At 40.7% G+C, this 25730-nt stretch overlaps 1 protein-coding gene across 1 annotated transcript in view; it reads left to right on the forward strand.

The window, feature by feature from the left end:
- The window catches only part of spata5 (spermatogenesis associated 5), a 121082-nt gene extending 97298 nt beyond the window's left edge, over positions 1-23784 (forward strand). The window contains exons 16-17 of the mRNA XM_037780222.1: positions 57-221; positions 23415-23784. Coding sequence (XP_037636150.1) covers positions 57-221; positions 23415-23594 — 345 coding nt within the window. The 3' untranslated portion in view covers positions 23595-23784. The remainder of the gene's footprint in view (positions 1-56; positions 222-23414) is intronic.
- Positions 23785-25730: the final 1946 nt, after the last annotated feature.

Consider the following 25730-nt stretch of genomic DNA (forward strand, 5'->3'; position numbering starts at 1 on the left):
GTGGGATATGATGGTAAACCAGATGCTGACTGTCTTTTTTCCATTCCGTCCCACAGGCTCTGATGCGTCCAGGTCGCCTTGACCGAATCGTGTATGTGCCTCTTCCAGATGCTCCAACCCGACGGGAGATATTTTCTCTCCAGTTCCGCAACATGCCCGTTGCCCAAAATGTGTCAGTTGATGACCTGGTGCCTCGGACCAACAAGTATTCTGGAGCAGAGGTGAGTTACATTTACTTTGATCCATCACAAAAAAACACAAAATATTTCTTGAATGATAAAAATCAGGCCAAATCAGATCTATGATTTATTGGTGAAAAACAGCAACAGTGACTTTATAGGTGGTACAAAAATGATAAGAACAGGGGAGAAATACCCAAGATAAAGACGAAGAAAACAAGGTGATGTACAGAGCTTTGAGATAGTATATAACAAACAAAACAAAACAAATGTAATAAAACCAAAAAAAGGATGAAATAATAGTCATAATAATTCTAGCAACAACATCTTAAATAAATAAAAATAAAAAGGATAATAATAATAATAATACATACATATTTTTTTTAAATGATAAAATAACTAGGTGGTTATAATAAGGAAGGAATTAAAATAAATAAAATAAATAAAATAAATTAATTAATTAATTAATAAATAAATAGATAAATAAATAAATAAATAAATAAATAAATAAATAAATACATGAGTAGTTAGATATTTAGAAGTGTCATATGTAGTAAAGAGGAGCCCGGGACCTTGAGCACTGTCTGTTAAGGTATGTGGAGGTGTCACTTTTTCTTAATGCGTGCAGTGGTCTGCCCCAAGTCACACTCAATTTAAAATCTAATCTGCGCCTTGTGGTCTGCCGTCTAGTTTCTCTCACCAGATTTTGGGATATTAGTTTGACAATCATGCAATCAACTTTTCAGACTTGTTTCTTGTCAGCTCAAGCTGAAAATAAGTTTTCATATCTCACTAAACTTCAAGTTTAATAATCCAATGCGAATGGTGCTCGACCCAAGGATTCAAACTGGCAACCCTGCATTCACAAGCCTACATCTTTACCTTCTGACTGCTTCTGCAACCCAAATAAGAAGCTGCATTGCAGTGAGATGTTACCATGCTTTTCCATGATGTCTGTCGTGTCTGTACTGTGTCACACAGCGCACTCGTGATCTCACAGCAGACTGGGAGGAATCGTACAAACACTCCTTTGTGTGACAGATTTGTCTCTCTGTATTTGTCTGCCGCGTGATTCACATTGTCTCAAGCAGAGAAACTGCTACCGTCCTCCACAACACAAATAACTAAGTAACTTTGAGGAAAAAGGGAACAATTTTAAAAAGAATATGTCACCTTTTGGCCAAATAAACTCATTGACCAACTTTAAGTTTGGTAGGTTTTAGTCTGTGTGTATTATTTACTGCAGAGTATAAATGTGTTGAGAGTTTTCCGTGTGGGATGTGGTTCTCTCTATCTCTGTCTTGTTCTTTGTCAAGAAAATCATGTTTGTCTTTGACCTTCAACGTGACTCATAGTTTATACACCGTTCGACAGAGGAAATACAGTATATCTTTCCCCCTGAATGTAAATCCCAGCTGTATATTTAGACTTCAAGGGTCACGGAGATGATAGAAATGTCATGCTGGTCTTCTGACAGGCTCAGAAAACAACCGTTTTTAAAGTATTCAGACGCCACCGTTCCATGGCGGGCTTTGAAAACACAGATTTCATTGTTGTCCCAGTCATGCTTTCTGCGTGGTGTGTTTACGAGCACTGCCACGTACAGAAGAATCCGTGATGAGTTGTTTCTGGATCTTTGAACTATTTTCTTAATCAACTTCTTATTATAAGCAATGTGGTCCTCTTACATGAACACATTATCCATTCAAGTTGGAACCAAATTGGTTATTTTCACATCAGAGATTTCTTTATTGATTTTTGACCCGTTCCAAAACAGACACATGCAAACTCTACCTGAAACCCTCATGCATAAATTAATTTAGAAAACGAGAGACCCAAATTTTTCAGAATTCAACTTTTATTGATTTATAACTAAGGATGTTTATGTAACAATCATCTTATAGAGAAGTAGCCTGCTCAAGATTTCCCTCAAGATGTTAAATTCAATATCCAGAGCATAAATATAGCAGCAAACAACTATTTGCTATGTAAAGATATAGAGGAGTAATGCTGGCTCACCGTCACCAAATTGAAAGCCATGCGGAGGCAATAGAAATCCTCCCAATCCCGTATTTAGCACCTTTAACACAGGGGACTTTCAAAAGCCAACATTTCGTCCGTTTTTATCAAACTCTGATGCATTTTGTTTGGACCAGTCCGAGACCACTTGCAAGAGGTGGTCTCTGACTTTTTCCACGCATAGAAGTGGCAGCTCTCTAGATAAAAAAGATAAAGTCACTCCTTTATACTTGCCCCTCAGCAGATTATTTATTTTTATTTGGTCCGCTTTAATTTGTGCACTGTAAAACCGAACCAGACTTAATTGAAACTGAACCAAAAGTATCAATTTCATTGTGATTCGGACTAGCAAAATGGACTATGGCTTGTGAAATCACCTTTAAACACACATGCATGATGTGCACACTTCAACCTTTCTTCAGCTAGCTCAAGAAATCAGCTCTAAAATCAAGTCTGGTCAGGACAGCGAGGTGTTGAGGTGTTTCCGCCTTTTCTCTTGACATTATGATCCTCTCGAGGGCAGTCTGAGGTTACCTATAGGGCCTCCTCATATCCTGAAAGTACACGCTCTCTGCCTGATTCCTGACTCGGCAGCCCCCACCCAAAAAGCAGCCCTAAAGCAGGCGTACACCTGGAGCAGGTATGCAGTAAGAAACCAATCCCCCGCTATCAGGTGTTGTGTTTGACATCGGGGTTTCTGGTATACCGTCTCATCTGTGGAATGGAGGTTTGCAGTCACTTGCCATTGAGTTCTTGAAACCCCACAAAAATTCAAAGAAATGCCACAGTCGAGCTGATAAGAGTTCATAGTTGGGAAAAAAAAAAAAAAACTCTGTCTCACCTGTGTGCGGATTATATTTAACATACCAACGCTATAGATCAGATCAGATGAGATGAAACTTTAAACTGCCCCTAATCACTGAGGGGAAGTTTGAGAGAAAACAGGATGCAGATAACAGAGCAACACAGTACTAAAGATAATGCTGTGTTTACAAGAAAAGAGCACCAAGGGACAAATGCTGCAAATCACCAAGTCAATAAACAAGGAAATGTCCAAAAACAATGACTGTGACTGTCGATTGGTCACATCTCGACTGGCTGCTCTTATACTCTTTTTATGTTTTTATGTCACTGTTATGCTTAAAGATATTACCCATTACAGAGATAAGAAAGGCTCAACATTTTCCTTTTTTTAACCATTTTGTTTACAGATAATACAGCCAGATTCTTTAAAAGTAGCAGTTTGCTTTTTCACCTGGATGTTACCCTCCCACAAATCTAAAAGTGTTTGTGTTTCCTGTTGCAGGAAGACACCGGTCACCACAGTTTACAGTAAATGAGATGCAGTAAATACAGTAAATGTTGAGCACTCAGAAAACATTTCTGGTAATAGAGAGTGAAAAGAAACCGGACATACATTTCCAGATGCTATTTTAACAAATAAAAACTAAAAACAATAGGCCAACCTTTGTATATTTTTAAAACTTAAACAGCACACAAGATAAATCTTAACACTGAGAGAACAATATACGAAAATATTAATAATGTATCCAAAAGCATTACAAGGACATGGCTGTTGAGATACAGCAGGGCTCAACAATAAGGATTGCCCGGGTCAAGAAAAATGCCACTTTGGGCTAGTAAATCTAGCAATTCACTTGCCCTCTCTGTCGGTATCATGACAAGCTCTTGTACCACACATCCTCTGGCAAAGTTAAAGTCTTATATAAGTGGGAGGAATGGGAGGTATTGCCTCGGTGTGGACATTGAGAGGAGCTGGTCGTCTCCATCTCTGTGTGACAGAGCACTGAGCCATTATATTTGACTTGGCATGCTATCTTGCTAATGCAGCAGGCAGCTGGGTGAGCCGCAGCCGACGAGCATCGGTCAGCCGTGCGTCAAGCCCCACGCTGCCAGGGAGCGAGCTGGATGAAGGGTGTTGGTGGGGGGTGGGGCGGGGGGGCCTCGTAAATCAACAGCAAGATGCTTATTGAAACTGGAGGCCACTAAGCAGAGTCCAGTTTCAGTTTTCATATCTTACACTCTGTCGCTGACTGGCTCCGTCTCTCCCTCTCTTGTTCTCACTTGCTTGCGTTGCGTTCTCATCTGTCGACTGGTTGTACCGAGGCTTTGCAGTCGTGTGACGAATCTCCTGTCAACTGCAGTCGGTGTCATCATGGAGCTTTAACGGTGATTTGGTTGGTCATATCTGTTGCAGCTTCGCTTCCTTATAGACGACTTGCTTAGTTCAGATTCTGCATGCTCTATTGATCACTTATACATTCTACTATTCAATTAGTATTTGTTGCTGTCATGGCCTGTTTTCCTATGTAAAGTTTTAACTTATACTCTTGCCTTGTGGCCCTCAAAACAGTTGTCCATGCATCTCTAGTCCTTCAAACTGTAACAACCAAAGAACACAACACTGTGATCGAAAACTGTGAACAATGTGATGCAATCCACTATAGTAGCCCAAACAAACATATAAGACTTATTCTCAGTTGGTCGGTGTTCATGTCCCGTGTGAAACCAAAAGTTGAGTGACTTTTAACGGTGACGGTACGGCATTGAGTCATGATGTTACGTTTGTAGCAGACATATATATTTTAAACCAAACCATGATGTTTTTTATAACCCCCCCTAAGTGGTTTTATTACCTAAACCTACCGTTTCATATCCTTAACCCTGCACGAACCTTCAGCGTCAAGATACTACAAAAGGCTGCCCCCGGTGTCATTATAGTGATACCAGGAGCTTCTGCCTAAGTGACAAATATGAAGAGTAGGGATGAAATCAAGTTGTTCAGGTTATGGTCAAATAAACTAATTAAAAAGTCAGGTTTTTTTTTACCCTTCTTGATTAAGGATAGAATTGGTGAGCGCAAACATGGACATGAAAATAATTGCTGGTGGTAGCTCAACCGCTTCCCTGCCCAGATTTACACTGTTGGTCCAGGAATCAAACTGGTCACCTGGTTTATGAGCTCACTTCTTCAACCATTGGGCCACTTCTGCTCCCAAATTTTCAGTGAATCAGTCACAATTCTTAGTATTACTAAGTTGTTTTTGTTTTTTTACAGTACTGTGACATCCCTCCGTATGAAAACTCAATGAGGGGATTGATTACTCGGGTGTTTGCGGATGGCTCGCACATCGTTGTAGAGGTGACGCACGAATAGGCCCATTGAGCACCTTTCAGTCTTGGCAGTCCGACTACCTGAAGCTTTGACTTTAATTACATTCCTGGGATTTCAGACTTGTTTGAGAGGAGAGGGAGGCAGGGTCGAGAGGAGTAGGAGGAGGTGTGTGGGGGGGGGGTCATGCAGGAGGACACAGTTGTTGTCGGCTCGGAGCTAGAAGCTTGTTAAAATCACCTGTCTTCCTACCTGCCTGGAGTGACATCTGGTTTCCCAACACACACACATACTCAGCCCAGAAAATTGCTGCCGGCTCTCCTTCCTCACCTCTGCCATCACTTTCCTAAACAGAAGCAACATTTGATACTGTAATCGCAGTGTTGTCTCAAAGAAGAAGAAGAAGGAGGAGGAGGAGAAGAAGGGCTTAACTTGCTCCTGAAGGAAGGTGTGATGCTACTCCACTACTCTCTTTTTTTTCTATTTATGATCAAGCCCTGACAGGAAAAGTCCTGGAGGATTTATTGCACCCTGTCACATGCACTGAGTCAGTTCCAGGCCTTGTTTGTAGCCTTGCTGGAAAGCTGCAGCCCTCTCAGGTTTCAATACAGCGCTTTTTAAATTCTCAATATAAAGATATTTAATTACGAACTGAGGATTCTTGCTATAGGCAAAGAATGTTTACAGGTTCTGTAAAAATTAGAGCAAACACTTGACCACACAGATTCTTATTTCAAAACTTTTATTTAATTAAGATATCAGTGAGCACATGTACACATTTACTAAAGTCTTACACGGGCTTCAAACTCTGAAGAGTTCTAAATTCACATTGCACATTATAATCTGCTATCATTATGAATCCTACTTTATATAGTCTACATATATGGGATGTTTAGCTGTATCCAGTAAAGAATCCTGCAGAAACCGTTTGGTAATGCTGCCTCTGTAGAAATTGTTATGGCTCCAAGCAAATTAAACTCAGTAGGATGTCCTTTAGACTTTCCATCTCGCTGCTTTGCTAGTTAAGTCCACTCACTCGGTCAGACGGGGTTGATTAAAAGTGTAAAGCTTATTGTTACGGGACGTAGGAATTAATCAAAATGTATCGTCAATCATTTCTGAAACAAAGGATAAAAAAAAAACATCAAATAGTGTATGCTGAATCAATATGATCATAAACCTAAACCCAGATTACAATAAACATGAATCAAGATTTTCTTGTCTGTGTCCTCTCCGTAATATTCATACACACTTCTGTAATACATCTGTTGTCGTACTCAATGACAACATTTACATGCACAAAATATTCCAGTTTTTGCCCTTATTCCGAAAAAGACAATATTCTACTAAGCTGTTTATATAATGACAATGAATATTCCACTAATATTCTGAAAACCTGAATAATAGCAGCATATCCCACATGTCTGAATCGGAAAATGCTCCATTCTGAATAAGGCGTAATTCAGAATATCCAAACAGAATATGCTGTTTATATGACCCATATCAAATTTGGAATAATGTCAGAATAATAGTGGAATATTAGTGTGCATGTAAACGTATAGTCATGCAGGCCGTTTTCCCGGTTAGAGAGACAACAAACCTCAGCTTTGTTGGTGAGAAAAAGCATGGGGACATCATCTTTCTGCTTCTAGCAGTCGCTTACTGCAGCTTCCCTGACGACTGAAAGTGACATCAGTGGCAGATGTGCTGATCTTTTCATTGAAAATAAATGTTTGTCCTGCTGCTCTCCTTTGATGAACATACACACAGTTATGTGTTTCCTTCAGTGTAGTTTGTTTGGAATAAACAGGAAAGGAACTGAGTCACTGAGTGCACAACTTACAGGAACTCCAGCTTTATTAACAGAGCGCGCCACAGACCTCCCTGTGCTGCGTGATTGACAGGTGACCTCCAGGAGGTGAAGTGCAAAAACACCCCAGCAATGAGCACTTAGCAGATGTTGACAAGTTGTTGACAAAAGAAATCAGGATTTCCCCCCCCCTGCGCGATCCCAGTAAGAACAGAACTGGAAGTTGTTGTTTAGATGCAGAGCACGTAGAGGTGACGTCCGACAGACAGGCAGTGCCAACCCTCGAGATCTCACAGTGTCGTAACATCCATCTCCCTTAAAGAGAAGGTGGAGGGCGGCGGCTGTTGAGGCATTTTAATAAAACCTCAAGCTGCAGCATTCAGCCGTATCAGAATATCTTTGTGTTCAGTCACAGATGCCTTTGACCGACCGCGACCTCCATAGCGGTGGGTCTTTTCCCTCCAACAGGGGGAGAGCTGTTTGGTCCTAGCCCAGGTGTCTGAGACGCTTGGCTGACAGCCATTCAAACTCACTGGCGCAATTGTTTTCTTAACTTTTTTTTTTCTTCACACTGGCAGGAGCAAGTCTGTTCCAATGCAGGACGTACAAATCAGGCAGATCAACAGTCTGTCTTGACGTCAATGTGCCGCCTGTGATGCTTAATATCCCCCCTTTTCCTAGATTACTGAGCGCCTCTGCAGCTCCCTGTCAACAAAGTCAGTGTTGTAACTTGATGAAGCGGTGGTGCATTTTTTGCATCAGTTAAAGGACATAAAAGTAGTTGTGGAATGATGATTAGGTTTTTTTTTGTTAAACCCCACATTTTAAAATAGAAGCCTGAGCAGACGCGCTGGATTTGCAGAAGCTTGTTTGCAACGATTAAAAGCCATGAAAAAGAGTTTGATCACAAATACGGCCTCTATAATGACACACACTCGCAGAGCAAAAACCACCCTCCCAGGAAGACAAATGGTTTCCTCTTAACACCTGTTGTGGTTGTGGCTGTTCCTCCTCTGGCTCTGTGTGTCATTTGTCTGATTTATGACCTGCTATTTGTTGTTGCAAAGATTTTTATCACCAAGGACACAGGCGCAAAAAAAATGCATCAACAAAGCGTGTTCCTGTTAGAATAATAGTGATATCAGCCAGCACTCTCTAAGGGAAAAGAAAGATCTGTAATCATCATCAAATAAACATGTCAGCTTTGGTGGAATGCGTGTCGGACGAGGTCTGAAGTTGGCAGTGATTTTCTAAAATATGGTTAAACCTCTAGTCGTGTGTGTGTGTGTGTGTGTGTGTGTTTTATTTTCTATGCGGCTGACCACAGAAGCGGTCACGCTGCCACTCAGAAAAACACTGAAAACACAGTCAACAGCTCGACAAAGGCTGCGAGGAAAAGGCCTTTCACACCTCTGTAACTCTGTGTGACTGTGAAACACCTCGCCTCACTTCCTCTCCAACAAGCCTTTTGCCTCTTGTCATTGTGAATATGTTGTTCTTAGTCGACACTGCGGGTTAAATAAAGGTTAAAAAAGAAAACATCGCTTCAGCCAGCAGGCTGCTGCTGCTGCGGCTTTGCAAAAGGCCAGCGATGGCTGAGAGGGGAAACGGCTCCAATCGGCCCTAATTTTACATTTTATATATAAAGCCTTCGCTGTGGTTTATGTGCGAGTACATGGCGAGCACAAATTGAATTTTTCCTGGGGAATATGAGCCCTGAAGCGTACTAGTCGTTCTGTTTCCCTTGGCCAGGCAGGAAGACAGAATGTGGCGTAGCAAAAGCCAACAAAGTGACAAATGGAGCAAGAAAGGAAAGGTAGGAAAGGACAGAGGAAGTGAGAGGAAATACGGATGCCAAAATGTGGAGGGAGAGAGAGATGAAGACAGGACAACCTCAAAGTAGCCAATAAAACCAGAAAAGGACAGCGGAGCATGTAGCAGAGGGAAATACAGAAAGTCAATGACCATTAACTCGTTTCAACTATATAAAAGGGAATAACTGTGAAAGGCTGAATGAACATGGCGACAGTTTATCTGTCTCAAATGTTATGGATTAAAGTAAATAATGATACCTTTTGAATGAACTAATGTTGCAAGTTTTCTTTTGTAGAAAGTTGAATTAGTCAGGAATAAAACATATAAAGCACATTTTCTTATTCAACACACTGAAGGGATTTTTTTGTCGCTACTTGGCTTACTTGGTCTGGTATGACCAGTAGCTTATGGCTAATGTTAGCAAACTTTAATAAGATGGATATTTATTCTATATTTATTCCAGTTTTGCAAAAAATTTAACTTTGAAGAAAAGGTGTGGGATTTTTTTCTTTTGTGTTTAAATATATATTTGATTCAGTTTAATTTAAAGGTAACATATCGTGCTCATTTCCAGGTTCATACTTACATATTTGGGGTTTCTACTAGAACATGTTTACATGCTTTAATGTTGAGAGAGGACCTGTTATGCTTATTTTCAGGTGCAAACTTTCTACTTGCTGTTACTAGCTGTTATGCAAATGTGTTTTACTTGGTGACATCACCACGTTACGGAAGAAAAGGCGGGACTTCAAGCGAGGCGTTTAAGGCAGTTCAGGAGCAGTGTTTCTGTGGGGGAGAGTAACTCTCTTTGGCGTCGGCTTTGGGCTTTGTAACTTTGCAGACCTTTTACATGCACAAAAAAACTATATAACACACTAAAGGAAAGGAAAAAAAGCATAATTGGTCCTCTTTAAAAAAAACATTGTTTTTCTCATACTGTCTAATGCTGAAATGCTCCGTTTTAGCGCCTGTCTCTTTAAGCCTCCCTCCTGAAAAAGCCCAGTCTGCTCTGATTGGCTAGTGAGGAAAAATATGGTGCACCTTTGCAAAGGTAGTTCTCAAGCTGTGGGCGATATATTCTAAGTAGCCTGCATGTGACATAGGAAGGGGAGCCACATCTGAATGGCTTGTTGAATCACATGTTTTCTGATCGAGGCAGCCCACAAAAAAACTGACTGGGTTGTCTTATTTCACAGTCTGTGGGTTGGCAGGCACTCCAGATACCCAAATGTATGAGCACAAGCACTGAAAAAGTGAGTTTTTCATGATATGTCCCCTTTTAAAGTTGTAGTTGAAAATCAAAAAAGTTCATCAGCATTGATTTGAGTTATTAATACATGTGAACATTCAATGTGTGTATTCAGGTATCTTAGTGTGTATGAGACATGGAGCAAACAGGAAAGAGAACATTTCAGTGGAGCACATCACACAGGTGGAGTTTTACCTACCTTGACATTACACACACATTACATATGCACACACACACACACACACACACACGCACACACACTCACACACACAGAGCTGAGTCTCCAGGTCACTTCAGTGTGGGTGTGTTTGGTAAATATGCCATCCCTGCCTTCCCAAGTCCAGGGAGAATGTGGAGCTTTCATTCGTCTGATTAAGGGGCGAGGACAAATATGCCCTTAAAGGCGAGGCCCAGCTATACCCTCCCCCCCCCACACACACACACACACACACACTCGCAGAGACAACCTTAACACTGTGTGGCCCCAACACAGGTGCTATCCCACATGGGTCTTTCCAAAACATAAGGTGGGTAGGACGCCTGAGATGATAACACTCAACCCGCCTGACATGGAAGTTATGTGGTAGCGTTTGTGGGAGGTTTCCATCTGAAACTGACCCTGTCGCTTTACTTATTACTTATCAGTGAGTCATGGAACAGGGGAGCATCCCCCACTTTCATGACAAATATTTCCTGCGTGGCAAGAAAACATGCCTCACACATGACACACTCAGACGGATGTCATTTTATTGTGAGCCCTTCCATTTAGACTGAGAAGTGAAATATACAGTATAAACAGCAATGTGAAGTTAATATTACAGCTCTTATTGTCAGGTTCTACTCTAGCGTACAAAGTAGGGGTGTCAAAGTTAACGTGATAATAATGCAAATTTGTTTTAACAAATGAATGAGTGAATATATATGCTGGCATCATATGAAACTAGAAAACCTAAGAAATCCATTGGTACCAACCATGTCATACTAGCCTGTCGTGAAGGAGGCTAAATAACGCTCCAAACTCGCGCTAAAGTTTGGTGAGGAAAAACGGTCATGGCCATTTTCAAAGGGGTGAATGAAAATATGTGAATGAAAATGGGTTCTATGGGTACCCGGGAGTCTCCCCTTTACAGACATGCCCACTTTATGATAATCACACACAGTTTGGGGCAAGTTATAGTCAAGTCAGCACACTGACACACTGACAGATGTTGTTTCCTGTTGGGCTGCAGTTTGCTATGTTGTATGATTTGAGTATGTTTTTTTTTGTTAAATGCAGTACCTGTGAGGGTTTCTGGACAATATTTGTCATTGATTTGTGTTGTTAATTGATTTCCACTAATAAATATATACATACATTTGCATAAAGCAGCATATTTGTCCACTCCCATGTTAATAAGAGTATTAAATACTTGACAAATCTCCCTTTAAGGTATTTTGAACAGATAAAAAATGTGCGATTAATATACGATTAACTCTGGACAATCATGTGATTATTCACTATTAGATATTTTAATCAATTGACAGCCAAAGGGTAAAGGGTGGAATACTTGTGTGTAATATCTCCCTTCGTCTCTATTGTCTCAGCTGTAACATATGGTGAGGAATAACCCACACATCACACTTTCATCATTACAGTTTCTATGGAATCTAAATTCCTCTGCTGAGAGCACAAGCATGTGCACGTTCATCCACGGCTCTCACACACACACACACACACACACACACACACACTCCACTCTGCTATTTATGATCATGTGCCATGTTTCCGTTCTCCCCCTTTCTCCCCACGTGACTCTCCTCCCTCCGTGCTTAACCTCACCTCCCTCTCTTTAACCCTCTCTCCCTCTCTCTCTCTCTCTCTCTCTCTCTCGCCTTGTAATCTTAAATAGGTTTCACATGGAGTTGTGGTCAGGCCTTGTTTCTCATGGCAGAGGCATGTCACTGCAGACACTTCCTCTTTGCCTCTTTGGAGGATGGAACATTTTATTTCTGGTTGAGAGTTTGGGCTCTGCACCCCCGACGTCGTTTGATTTATATATTATTTCATTTCCTCTCTGAAAATTGGATGCAGCGTGGCTCTTTTTTTTTTTCCTTTTTTTTCCAGTGAAGGGGTCTGGGTAACGGTGGTGATACTGTGGTGTGGTTGGGACAATTTTAGGGGAGGAAGTTAATATTTTGCTAATTACATAAGAGCACCTCTAAGAGCCAATATAATCTCTGGCATTGGATGTCAGCTATCCAACGATCTGTGTGTGGGATTGTGTGTTAATGCATCTCTACATTCAGTCAAAGTTCTGGAGTCTTTTTGTTATTTTGATTTACTTAATGTCATAATATTTCATACTATATAATATTTACTGTATGTATTTATATAAAATATGGTATTCATTATTTAAGTTGTTCCTTTTTCTGCACAGTAGAGCGGAAACTATTAGTTAATTAATCAATTTGTTAGCTGCCAAAATTTCAATGGGCAACTATTTTGATAGTTGATTATTGGTTTGGTTAATTGTCAAGCAAGAATGCAACACATTAGCCAGTTTCAACTCCCCAAATGTTAATATCTACTGTGTTTATTTGTTTACTTAATAGTAAACTGAACATCTTAGAGTTTTGGACCGTTGGTCAGACAAAAAAAAAGCCATTTCAAGATGTCACCTTTGGCTTGAAAACAACACTCTGGGCCAGTGTGATGGACATTTAGCACTTTTTTCTGGATGTTGTATTGACCAAATGATCAATTGATTAACAATCAGATAAATCAGTGATACAAAAATCCTCGTGAGTTGAAGTCCTATAGGGCTGAGCTCTGAAGTCTTGCTTGCATGGTGAATTTGCACACTGTAATTTTTGTGTTCTTCTTGGGTTTTTTTGTGATGAAGATTTTGCTCACACACCTGATTTATCATTAAAATGTCAACAATCGTAGTTACTGTCTTTGCATGTCATTGACCTCCATACAGTAAAACATCATATTGATTGCACAGGCTGGTTAGAACTTGCACTTGAGGCAAGTTGTGTCCTTTTTATTTTATGACCAATAAGTAAATCATAAAAATAAGGGAATAATCTGTTACTTATAGCTGTGACTTCTGAGGGTTAAATAGAGTGTGTAACTGCTCATCAAGCAAATATGCATGTGTTTGCTAGATACAAGACTTCCTCCTGAAAGATTGTACATGTTTGCATGACGCAGGCTTAACTGTACATATTTGTGCGGTGGTTTGTGTGTGTATGTTGTATTTGTACCTGTGCATGAATGTGTGTAGCTGTGTTTCTTTGGTGCACATGCATGCGTAAGTGTACTGGCCTCTAAACCTCATCTGTGTGGCCCTGCAAGTGCAGTGTGTTACATATGAGCGCACGTGTGCAAATGCATGTTCTAGTGCATCAGGAACTGTAAGTGAGCAAGTGCACTGTAGAGTATGTGTGCAGGACTTGTGGAGTGATGGAGGAGAGGTTTTGTGGGAGGCGGGGAGGGTGTGTTGGGGGGCTCGCTCCTGTAAATGTGGCCGTTTGTGTGTGAGGGAGGGGGTGAGGGAGGGGGTGAGGGAGGGGAGGACTGGATGTAGCCTGCTGTAGACACAAGGGCGGATTGATAGTAAACACACACTCCGGGTCTAGTGGATCTGCTGCCGGTAGCCCGGCTAACAAGCCCTTCATTAAGGCTGTCTGATACACTCACTGAGCGCCTTTGTTGAAGTAGGAAGCGAAAAGTACACCAGACAGATTTGACCTGAGAACGTTGGTATTCGCTGCCAGCAGTCGCAAGCTCTTTTTTTTCACCCCCTCCACCTCTCCAGAAGGGTTTATTTTCGTCGTGCTGAACAGGTTGTCTCATGGCACGCGCCACTTCTCACCTCCTCCGGGGAAATACTGCGGCGGAAAAATATAGATTTACGTAGTTCTTTTACTGTGAATGTGTAGGATGCATGTAAGGATTATTTGAGTGTCACTGCGTGCTTTGGGGTTTTGGCATCAGAGTGCATGTTAGTGTGTAGGTGTACAGTGTTTTTTGTGGCAGGCATATACTGTAGTACATGAACTTTTAGAGTTCAGTGTGTAGTTATTTTTCTTTTATTTTCAATTATTCTGACGAAGGGTACAAGTTGTCTATTTCACTTTATGAAGGCCTTTACAAACCGGCGGCATTTTTAATGCGATTCATTTGCATGTCAATATATTTTTTCGAACTGTTGTTTTTGTCATGAATACTTTCACACGGAACTAGGGCTGTCAATCGATTCAAATATTTATTTGCGATTAATTGCATAATTGTTCATAGTTAAAAAGTTAATCACACATTTTTTATCTGTTCAAAATGTTTGGCATGTCTATAAAGGGGAGACTCGTGGGTACCCAAAGAACCCATTTTCATTCACATATCTTGAGGTCAGAGGTCAAGGGACCCCTTTGAAAATGGCCATGCCAGTTTTTCCTCTCCAAAATTTAGTGTAAGTTTGGAGCGTTATTTAAACTCCTTCGTGACAAGTTAGTATGACATGGTTAGTACCAATGGATTCCTCAGGTCTTCTAGTTTCATATGATGCCAGGGTCTTCACTCTATAGCTTTAAATCTGAAAAAGAAATTAGTGGCGTTAAAACAAATTTACGTTAACACATTATTCAACTTTGACAGCCCTGCACAGAACGCAAATTACATGGCGAAAACCTAATGTTAATTTTTTTCCGGAACAAGATTGATTTCCTGAGCTTTCGCACCGTGAATAAAGGCATCAACCAATCACTTGAGGAACCGGTTGGCAAACTTTATTACTCCTTTCAACCTTATATTACTTACCTTCCACAATAAACCTCTCACTTTATATGTGGGTTGTGTCCTTATTTTGCTCATGTGTTTATTATATATTGTACATCTCTGGAATTTGTTATGATTTTCCCTTTTTCTTGCAGCACAGGTATCTTTTTTTTTGTCATATTCTCATATTTTGTCTTGACCTCAAAAGGTTTTAGAGGTTATTACTGTCACTATATTGCACTCCCATCAAGATGTTGAGACTCCTATAGCTTTTTATTCCACTCGTATATTTCTTCTTGCCATGTTCTAGTGCTAAAAAGTGTCAGGTGTGTTTATGTAACCCCCACTTTGCTATGTTCTTATTTATATTCTGTTATTCTTTTGCTGTATCTTGTTACCATTTGCTGCTACGACGGCCTAATTTCCTCTCTGGGGTCATTAAAGTTTTGTGTTGCCTTATCTTACAAGGACAACAGGACCTCACATACGGAGCTGGACGTGCTGTAGTATATCACTCTACATACGGAATATACATCCAACGTGGTATCTCTTGTGTGCATTCAAGCAGCGTGATATAGGGTGTAGTTGTGGCTACAGAGGGAAGTGCAGTGCAGTAACCAGTAGAGCATAAAGGCTGCTGTTGTATCCAGGGTTTCATGTTGTGGCACCCTAATGGCCGGGAGCACAGGGAGGCGAGCGAGGGCCTGCAGCCCTGAGCTAAAGGAGCCCTGCACGTGCCCGTCCTAATGTCATCGCCTCATTAAAATGACTTCACTGACCAAAATCCCGCCTTCTGTCACAATGCTAGAACTTTAAATCAGATATTAATACAAAACCTGGTACCACTTTCTAATAAAGCATACTTTATAATGGCTTTACTAATTCAGAATAAGTTTATTGTAAGAAACCTATATCGATACCTTATTAGAAAGCTGGAACCCCTTACCCTTTATTAATTATTGACTAACAATAGAAGAGAAACTGTTAATGATCCACTAATAAATACCCATGGGCTTCTCACTTTCTGATCAGCCATTAAGCTTATAGTTATAAATACTCTGTAAATCATTAATAAGAGGTAGGGTTATATGGGTCCAACTTTCTAATAAGCCATCCATTTTGTAGCTTCAAATGTAGCTTTAATGATTATTAGCAAGTGATGGAGGAGTCACAAATGGTAGTAATGTTTGGTTTTAACAGTAATCCATCAAGTCTCCTGTTGTATTTGTTGATAAGTTGTTAATGAGTTGATACTGGTCCTGATGCCCTGCAGCAAGACTTTCCAAAAGACAAGTGGTCAAAGGTTTTTTTTCACAACTGGGCAACACAAAGGTTCTTATTAATGGCTTATTACCAATACATAAAGCAATAGTAAGGGATTTATTATCCATTAGCTACAACTTACAAACCCTTTAAAGTATGTCTTATTGGAAAGTTGTTATCGACAAAGCTAAACATTTAATAATACTATGAAACCAACAGAAACCATCCAGCACTGCCACAGAAAAAGCATCATGGCTTCAACATTTATATAAATGGCTTGAACTTAATGTCATATTCTGCAGAACTGAATAACATTTCTGGTTTCATACAAATCACTGAACTCTGTTAGTAGTTTTCATGTCCGTCAGTGTCCAATATTCTCTCCTTTGCAAGAGAAATAGTTCCATATTTCTCTCTATTCTATAGAACAATTGAGTCCAGTGTTTGTGAGACCAGGATCCAGGACCTGATGGACTATTTGATCCTGTTGTTTTTTTTCTAGAGCTTTGACTTGTCTGTTGTAGTCATGGATGTATAAAGCGGTCTGGATACAACGTTGGAGGCGGGGCCTCGTTCATTCCTGTGAAAGTTGCTCAGTGGCGCATGAAGCAGAAACAGTTTGACTTCCGGGTATAAAATTACCCGGATCTTCCGGCACACCAGCATTTCCTTTAACCACGCCTCCCAGCCCTTGATCCAACCTTGGTCTCATTCACATTTGCATCTTACAACTTATGGGTTAATAATTTAAATAAGGGCTATTTCAGTGTTCGTACTGGGAAGTTGATTTCTCTAAAACAAATATATAATTATCCACTGATTTACAGACATTTCTTTCCCAGTGTAAGTCTATGGGAAAAAGTCTATTTGGGCCCAATGGTTGTCGTCTACTGTCAAGAGCTAAACCAACCCTCCATCTCTTCCAGACCGCGTACTTCTTCTTCTTCTTGCGCTGTTCCACTCGGCACATGTCTGCCCCCTGAAGGCGATGTTGGAAATGGAAATGAAAATAGTATTTTTTAATAGTTTTGAATTTGCATATTAAATTCAAACTATCTTAATGACTTCTACTTAGCATCACTTCCTGTCTGTCTGTCTCTCCGTCTGTTTTTCAGAGAGACAAGCCTTTAGTCCACTCGAAAGATCTAAAGCAGATCTAATGATTTCTCCCGCCTGTATGAAATAACCAACCGAAAACATGTCATTATGGTAGTCTGACCAGCTGCCTATTCACTACTGCATTTGACTCTTATTGACAGCAATTCTGAAGAGTAGCAGTAACATTATACATTATACATGTCCTTGCATACATTTTAGTGTTTAAGAATAATGTGTGTTTTGTACGTTGGTGCATGTGAGGCTTTGGTTTTCAGAGGGGTTTTAAGAACCACCAGGGGAAACTTGTCATTAGAGGAATATGTGGAAACAAGGATGTGGTGGGCGCTCCAATTGAGTATCTATCACTTTTCCAGCGACCCATTTAAAAGCTCTGCGGTTCAAGAAGCTCTGCTGATATTTTATTAAGGTGGAATGACTGACATAAGGATTCCGGACATTTCTGCTGGTGGTGGAGGAAGGAGCTTATAGCTTTATGCTTCTGGTCAGGACAAGAGGCGACGACATGAATATATTATACTTTAGTACCTTACATCACACCATACTTTTTATTTACTTAGTATTGTAATTATGTTCTTCCACATTCCTTTTCTACTTACTGTCTACTCTGCACATATCTAAAATTGATTACATACTGTATCTGTTTGTCCTTGAAGAGGGATCCCTACTCTGTGGTATGTTGTACAAACTGTAAAACTCTCTGAAACAAACTTGATTATATAATCGAGCTGAAGACCGGAAGGTTACAGGTTCATAAATGAGAACCTCTGTTCTCACACAGCAGTTACCATTAGTGTTCCCTTGAGCAAGGCATCTGGCCTCCACTTTCCCCATTGGAGCTTCTCACCAGCCACCAGCAGAGGACTGATTCATGGGTCAAATATTTTTTCCACAGATCCAATACGAACATGTGGAGAACCTATCCAAACATGACATTCATATATTTTTTAAGAGACCTCATTCGAAAGGAACTGGAGGACTAGGAAGTACAAATTAAACAACAAAATACATTGTTTGTCATCATCCTTGAAAACCACTAGAATCTCTCCGCTATGGTTAAACTTTTTTCAGGTTTAGACACAAAAAAACACCCGATTAGCGTTAGAAAAAGATCGATATTTGGGGTTCAGATAACTACATGTTAAGGTTTAGGGATCCTTTGTCATCATATTTAAAAGAAACCAACTTTAGCCGTGTTTTCATTCACATATTCTTATGTGCATTTTGAGGTATCGCATTAGAAGAGCTGTATGGAAAAGGCCAAATTCTATAAAACTTCCTCAATTGCACAAAAAGGTTTTACACTCGCTTGAGGCGGTCGGAAAAGAGTTGATGCGCTAAATAGGGTATGGAAACGCCTTCACTGAATACATTTTGACATAGTGAACATTTGACTCACTCAACTGATCAGCTGTTTCTGCTGTCGGGGTCTTTCCAGATATATATTTATATTGTCTTTGTGTCCGGACAGCATAAAACATGACCAATACTAGCTGACATGAAAGGACAGTAAAACTTACCCAAATGAAACAAATTCCTGAAGACCTCTCATAGATGGTTAGATGGCCAAAGTGACTTGTTTTGTTTCTGGTTCACAACCTCTACTTCTTCTTCTACTCTGTTTACTGGCAGATTACAGCCATGCATCGCCCATAGTGCCAACTTCTGATCAAACTACGCTGTAGCCGAGTTTATTCGCTCCAAACCACTTGATGGAAATGCTCCTATAATTCGCATTTCTTTTGTGCGACATTTTAAAAGTTTACTAAAAATTCACTTGACAGTTGAATGGAAGCACGGCTAGTGACTGTTGGAATGAATTGGGTAAAAGTCAGACGCTTTGTCAAGAGCCACTAGTGTCAGTTAAGGATAAACATGTTGATTTTTCACAAATGACTAATGCTGTTGTTTTCTTCACGAATAATTGGCCCCCAAAAATTAAAAAACGCAGTAGACTTAAACAGATCCAAAAAGAGAGACAACACCAACACTGGTAGCGCCATGATGTGCTACCAATTAAGAAAAGAGCAGCCATCATTTTTCATGAATGTCAAACTCTTCATCACTTCTCAAAATCTAGTATGAAGATCTGGATGTCACAGAGGATGTTTTGTATCAACAGCAAACATCTGCTGAATAAATGGATTGACGATAATGAGTCAGTGAAGGAGTTTAATCACAAGCATCACTGTTTAACCTGAACCAGTTGCGATGGAAGAGCTCACTGTACAAACTGTGACTTTAAACAAGCTTTTGCTTCGTCATCAAAACCTCTCTCTTTGACTCACTATCAGGGCCGACTTTCGGGTCATCTTGAGTCAGCAACTTTTCAGCCCGTCTCCAAACTGAGAGGCTCTTCATGATTACTTTTTTTTTTTTTTTTTGTTTGCTTTGCCTTTTCGACTGGCTACGCGCCACCTCCAGCAACTCTGAGCTCGCCCACATCACCAGAGAGCCACCGCTGCAATGCATCAGCTTAGCCCCCCTCTCCATATATTTAAGTGATTGCTGACATAATTTATGAAGGGAATGAAAAATAAAGCCTGCATTGCTATAAAACATTTTTAAAAAAGAGAGATCTATAATTTATTTGGCCTGCCACAAAGTCAGCGCTCTTGGCCACCGACCCCCCCCGCACACACACATATCATTTCTGTGCATTTGCAGTTTTTCTCCTTCCTCCTCTTTTTCCCTCTGAGGAGCGCGGGGGGCCATCGTTAGGGGGTTGCTGTTTTGAGGGGTGGGGGTTAGGGGTATCAAGGTGGTGCTGGAGGGGGGTCGGCGCTGGACTTTTGGCTCCGGTCTAGGAATGCCTGCACGTTTACAAACAAACTGGCTCTTTCGCTTGCCCTGTTTGCCTTTGTGGCTTTATTTTTTTTCAAGGCCTGTACGGGCAAACACACAGCGGGAAACACTGGCTTGTTGATCGCCTTCACAGACCAGCTCATAAACCCAGCGACCATGAATGTGGGGGCCTGTGTGTTTGTGTGTGTATGTGTGTCGTTTGTGTACTTCAGAGCAACTCCGGACATTTTTTTCCCCCTTTTTTTTTAATAAACCCGAGGGGTGTTGTGGAAGTAAACAACCAAATAATTATTAACCGTTGAATCATGAGATTGAGGCACGAGGAGGGCTAACATGTCCTGAAAGGGGAGTTTTTCAACGTAAATAAGAAATTACAGTTTGATTGTGCTGCAGCGTTTTTGTCTGTTCCTGTTTATGGGTGTTGCTTGGAAACAACACTAAATCACATTGTTCCAACATGTGGCATCTCTCTCGCTCTCTCTCTCTCTCTCTCTCACTGACTCCTTTCCTTGCTCGCTCGCCCCTCGCTCCGTTTGTAAACAGGGAACCGGGATGCATGGCCTCATTGTTTTGCATCATTATTACTGACAGGCCTTAATGACTTGAATGATGGGAAACCCTCATAGAAAATTACCCCGGCCCTGTGTGTTTACCCTGCTTAAATCATGTTGCTCATTGGCTTGAAACAGAAGAAGAAGGGGGGGGGGAAATAGGCCTCACATCCTGACATCTGCAAAGCACCTGTCCTGAGCTGTGCATGCTAGCTGGGCCAGAGCACACTCCAACAGCCATCTCCCCTCATTTTACTCTCCAGCCTTGAAAAACGCCATGACCGTCATGTGCTTTAACAGTTGACAACCTCCGCGGTGTTTTGTCTCCACTAAGTCTGTGCACTGAATGAGTTTCAGATGATGTCACGTTCTGTTGATGTATTCATTCAGAGGTGATGATTTCAAATCGTGACTTCACTGCATTTTAATGTTGTTGGTGAAAAACATTAGAACACTCCTAGTTCTTGTTTCTACTTCAGCATTATTATAGATATTCTAGATGAATATATTATTTTCAAATACTGAATGATAAACTTAGTTTTGAAATGAGAATTACTTCACTTGCAGTATACCTCCATATACTTTTGATGTGTGGACAATCATGAAAAACTGTTTTAAAGGAACAGTGTGTAGCATTTAGGGGGATCTATTGGCAGAAATGGAATATAATGTGTTTTCTTTAGTGTATAATCACATGAAAATAGGAATTGTTATGTTTTCGTTACCTTAGAATGAGCCGTTTATATCTACATAGGGATCATAGTCCTCTTCATGGAGCCGGCCGCCATGTTTCTATAGCAGCCCAGATAGGACAAATCAAACACTGGCATTTGCGTTTTCACTTTTTCGCGTCAGCCACCATAATTCTCCTACACGCTTAGCACATGGGAGAAGTTTAAGTTGGTTGCAATCTACAACCTCACCGCTAGATGCCGCCAAATCCTACAAACTGCTCCTTTATAATGAATGCCCTCAGTTAGAGTCGGGAAGGAGGCTAAATAACGTTCCCAACTTACACTAAATTGTGTTGAGGAAAAACTGGCATGTCCTTTTTCAAAGGGGTCTCTTGACCTCTGACCTTCAGATATGTGAATGAAAATGGGTTTCAATGGTACCCACGAGTCTCCCCTTTACAGACATGCCCACTTTCTGATAATCACATGCAGTTTGAGGCAAGTCATAGTCAAGTCAGCACACTGACACACTGACAGCTGTTGTTGCCTGTTGGGCTGAAGTTTGCCATGTTATGATTTGAGCATATTTGTTTATGCTAAATGCAGTACCTGTGAGGGTTTCTGGACAATATCTGTCATTGTTTGTGTTGTTAATTGATTAATAATAAATATATACATACATGTGCATAAAAAAAGCAGATTTGCCCACTCCCATGTTGATTAGAGTATTAAATACTTGACAAATCTCCCTTTAAAGTACATTTTAATCAGATAAGAAATGTGCGATTAATCACTATTAACTATTTCAATCGATTGACAGCCCATTTTTTTCATTCATAAGTTTTACTTGTTTGTTTATTTTTCAAAATAAAAGCTGAACATAAGTAGTTGTAAACCGTTCTCCTGCTCAGTGTGCATGCATATTCAGTATCAGCTCTCATGTCACGCAGTGCAGCTGCAGAGGGAAGAGCAGTGACCAGCGCTGCTTCGGTCCAGTGAACAATTTCAGAGGACCCACATCGCTCTGCATGCTTTCACTGTTCAATATTCCACAGCTCTGCTGCGTCACATGACTGCCTGTCCCACTAACCTCCCAGCAGACGTTATCAGCGGCTGTACAGGCGAATAGTTTCCTGCGCGGCTCTCTTGTTGGAGGGAGTTGTGAAAGCTGCCTCGGCTCAGAACAAAGCTGTGCTTTCTAGAAAGGGAGGGAGGGTGGCACTGCTGGGAAAGGTGCCTGGCCTTCATCAGCCATCGCCACCGATTCGGAAGTGAGTCACTCCTTCTGCCGTGTGCACAATCTCTCCCAAAGGTCACCCGCGCTGCCTGCAGCACTCCTCCATGTCAGCCGTTGCATAATTCCATCAGTACCGAGGCTGCAGGAGGAGAACTGTATTTACACTTTAGACATGGCAGATCACAAATGTTGGTTTTCATTGAAAGAGCTGCTCCAGATGCAGAAATAATCCTATTAGTTAAACTACTACATTTGCACATGCACTTTTCCAGAGCATGTAGCTCTTACGTCTTACTCGTCCAGCCAATTTTGAATTTGAAATTTAAAATAGTAACAGTTCTACAGCTTCATCGTGTATGTCATCATGAAATCAAAGGAAGTGAATGTGAGTCCTCTCTTGCACTCATTGTAAAATGCCACTTGTATAGAACACAGAAGCTTCTTTAATTTAAATAAAAAAAATATTTTACTTTCTAGACAGGATCAAATGCGTCCTTGTTCCCAGTGTGTAATGGATGGTCATTATAGATTTGCGTCTCCCAGGTCTGTTTAGTACAGATCTAGTTGTAGAGATTGTAGACAGTTTGATTTGTGTTTGTCCCTCTGTACCGCAATGCTTTTGATGTTTACGAGATAAAGGCATTTCTCTGTGACAGGTAAATAAAGCACTTTTCCAGTACCATACCACATCTACCCTCAACAGTCTGTGGTTGAAGTCGATCAGCCTCTAACTGTGGCGTTTCAGTGGACGGAGCGCTCTGCTGCCTGACAGCTGAATATATCTGTGTCTGTTTCCTGTCCCAGATAACAGCAGTATGCAGAGAGGCTGCCCTCCTGGCCCTACAAGAGGACATCAAAGCTCAGCACGTCGAGGCCAGACACTTTGAAAGAGCCCTGAACACTGTGAAGCCCCGGATCCCCGACTCTCTCATCCAGTCGTATATCAGCTATCAGCAGCAACAGAGCGGCCTGTGCTTCTTCTGACCTCGCTGCTGTGGACCAAGGCAAAACTAAGGAACTTTGTTTTCTGTGTAATTCTGATATTATTTTAAAAGAAAAGGTTTTCAACTGCCCCGGTCTGCTGGACAAGTTACTAACATATGATGAGAAACTGACACAACCACCAGCCGAACATGTTATGTAATAAAAAATGTCCCCAAATTGCTTGTTGAAATCCGGACTGTTTTTGTATGTTAGCTCAACAGGACAATATCGTTTTATTTTTGGGGTTTTGAGACATGAGCTGAAATGTCATGTTTCATCATATGGAATATTAATAATGTATTAAATGCATTATATATATATATATTCATTGCCTTGTTTTTTAATAGCAAAAGAACATTACAGGAGAAAGAAGAGTCACGAATATGTTAATAAGCTCTAATGGTGATATTTAATACAGGTCTTGTAGTTTACAGCTGAATTAGACTGCTTAGAAAGGTCTCTAAAATACACACATTTTATTCAAAAACCATGCAATTCACATAAAATAATGTCAAATGCACTCTTAGTCAGTGCAAAATTGAGCTGGGAGCAGGTTTGGACTGTATTTTAAGACTTCTCCATGCATTGGTCTGTTTTAGCTCTGCAGCTTTTGCTGTCTTTTCTGCATATTTTAGTGAAACTTTTGTACTATTTGTAAGTTTAAATATGTGTGGCTCTTCAAAAAAGCATGTTCCATATGGGATTTTTTTAAACTGCATTGTTAAATCACAAGTTTTTAAATGTTTTCACCCAGACAGAAAAGACTTTAGGCCCATATATTTGACAAGAATCCTATAAATTGTTTTATAAATGCTTATAGCGTACAGCGTGACCCCTTTAATCTAAATATTACATAATGTCCCCCCCCCCTTGCAATAATAACATATATGTAATTAAATAGTGGAATTAGCCTATTATTATCTGGGGACCTTCTGGACCCCCTTCCACCAGGATCCCTGATGCTTCCTAAAGCCCTGCATGGTTTGTGGAACCACTGCTCCATCATATCCTCGAGGGGAGAAAAGCAGCCCCGGCTGGTATATTCATCACATCCATCCATGGAAAATCAGCTAATTGCTGTAATCGTGAGATTTCCGTCCGCACTTCCGACCACTAAGAGCAGAGGGATCCAGGCGGCCATCTGTCGGTCGACCAGGATCTGCTTTATCACCAACAAGCTGCATGTTAACATCCAGTCAGTCGCTTTAACTCCATCACTATTCTCCCTTTAAACATGCTCTGACCCCAAATGGCACTGGAGGTCATTCATCTATTGATTTTTCCATTTGAATAGGATAAATTGACTTTGTATTGAACTTCCTTTTCTCATGGATCCGGATGTAGCGCATCCGCGACACCAATCAAACCAGACAGTCAGGAACAGAGAGGAGGAGGAGGAGGAGGAGGAGGAGGAGGAAGAGGAGGGTGGGGGGGGGGGGGGAGTCTTTCCCCTGGCTGCAGGGCTGCTTTTTTCTTAAGGTGGTCCAGGACTAAACCCCCAACCACCACCACCACCACCATCTCCACCCCCCATGCAAAAAGTCGACCCATGGAACTGTTGAATTGGTGGGAAAATGTCCATATCAGAGGAGTTATGCAAGCTGCAGGCTCATGGTGACACATTCTTTATTTCCTTTGGTGTCGTCACAAGCGAGCAGAGAAGAGACATCCTGTTGATGTTTCCTCCCTGAATTCTCTATAAACTCACACAGTTTGTCTGCAAGACTCCAGCATCTGGGGGTCTTTTAAAGGAGTCCTGCATGGCTGACTTTGATTCACTTTTAAGAATATTACAATACTTTAATATCCTTAATGCACTGCTAAATACCACATAGATTATTAACTTTAATTTGAAAATGCCTTATCTTTGTTGAGGACCCCTGTTTATAAACCATTTTAATTACATATATATGAAAAAAAGTTTTGGTATATTACATATGATTTGTCAAACTGGTCATTTTCGGTTCCCTAACATGTTAAATATTTAAACATATTTGCTGCATTTAAGTTTCAGCCTTTATCTCTCACCCCAAATGTTTTAGTTAGAATCATGTTTTTTTAGTTTATTAGATAGCTCATAAATTGTACTTCCATTTAGACTACTTCTGTTAAACATATGATGAGAAAACATCAAAA

Source organism: Sebastes umbrosus, chromosome 9 (genome assembly GCF_015220745.1).
Source record: "Sebastes umbrosus isolate fSebUmb1 chromosome 9, fSebUmb1.pri, whole genome shotgun sequence".
Lineage (NCBI taxonomy): Eukaryota > Metazoa > Chordata > Actinopteri > Perciformes > Sebastidae > Sebastes > Sebastes umbrosus.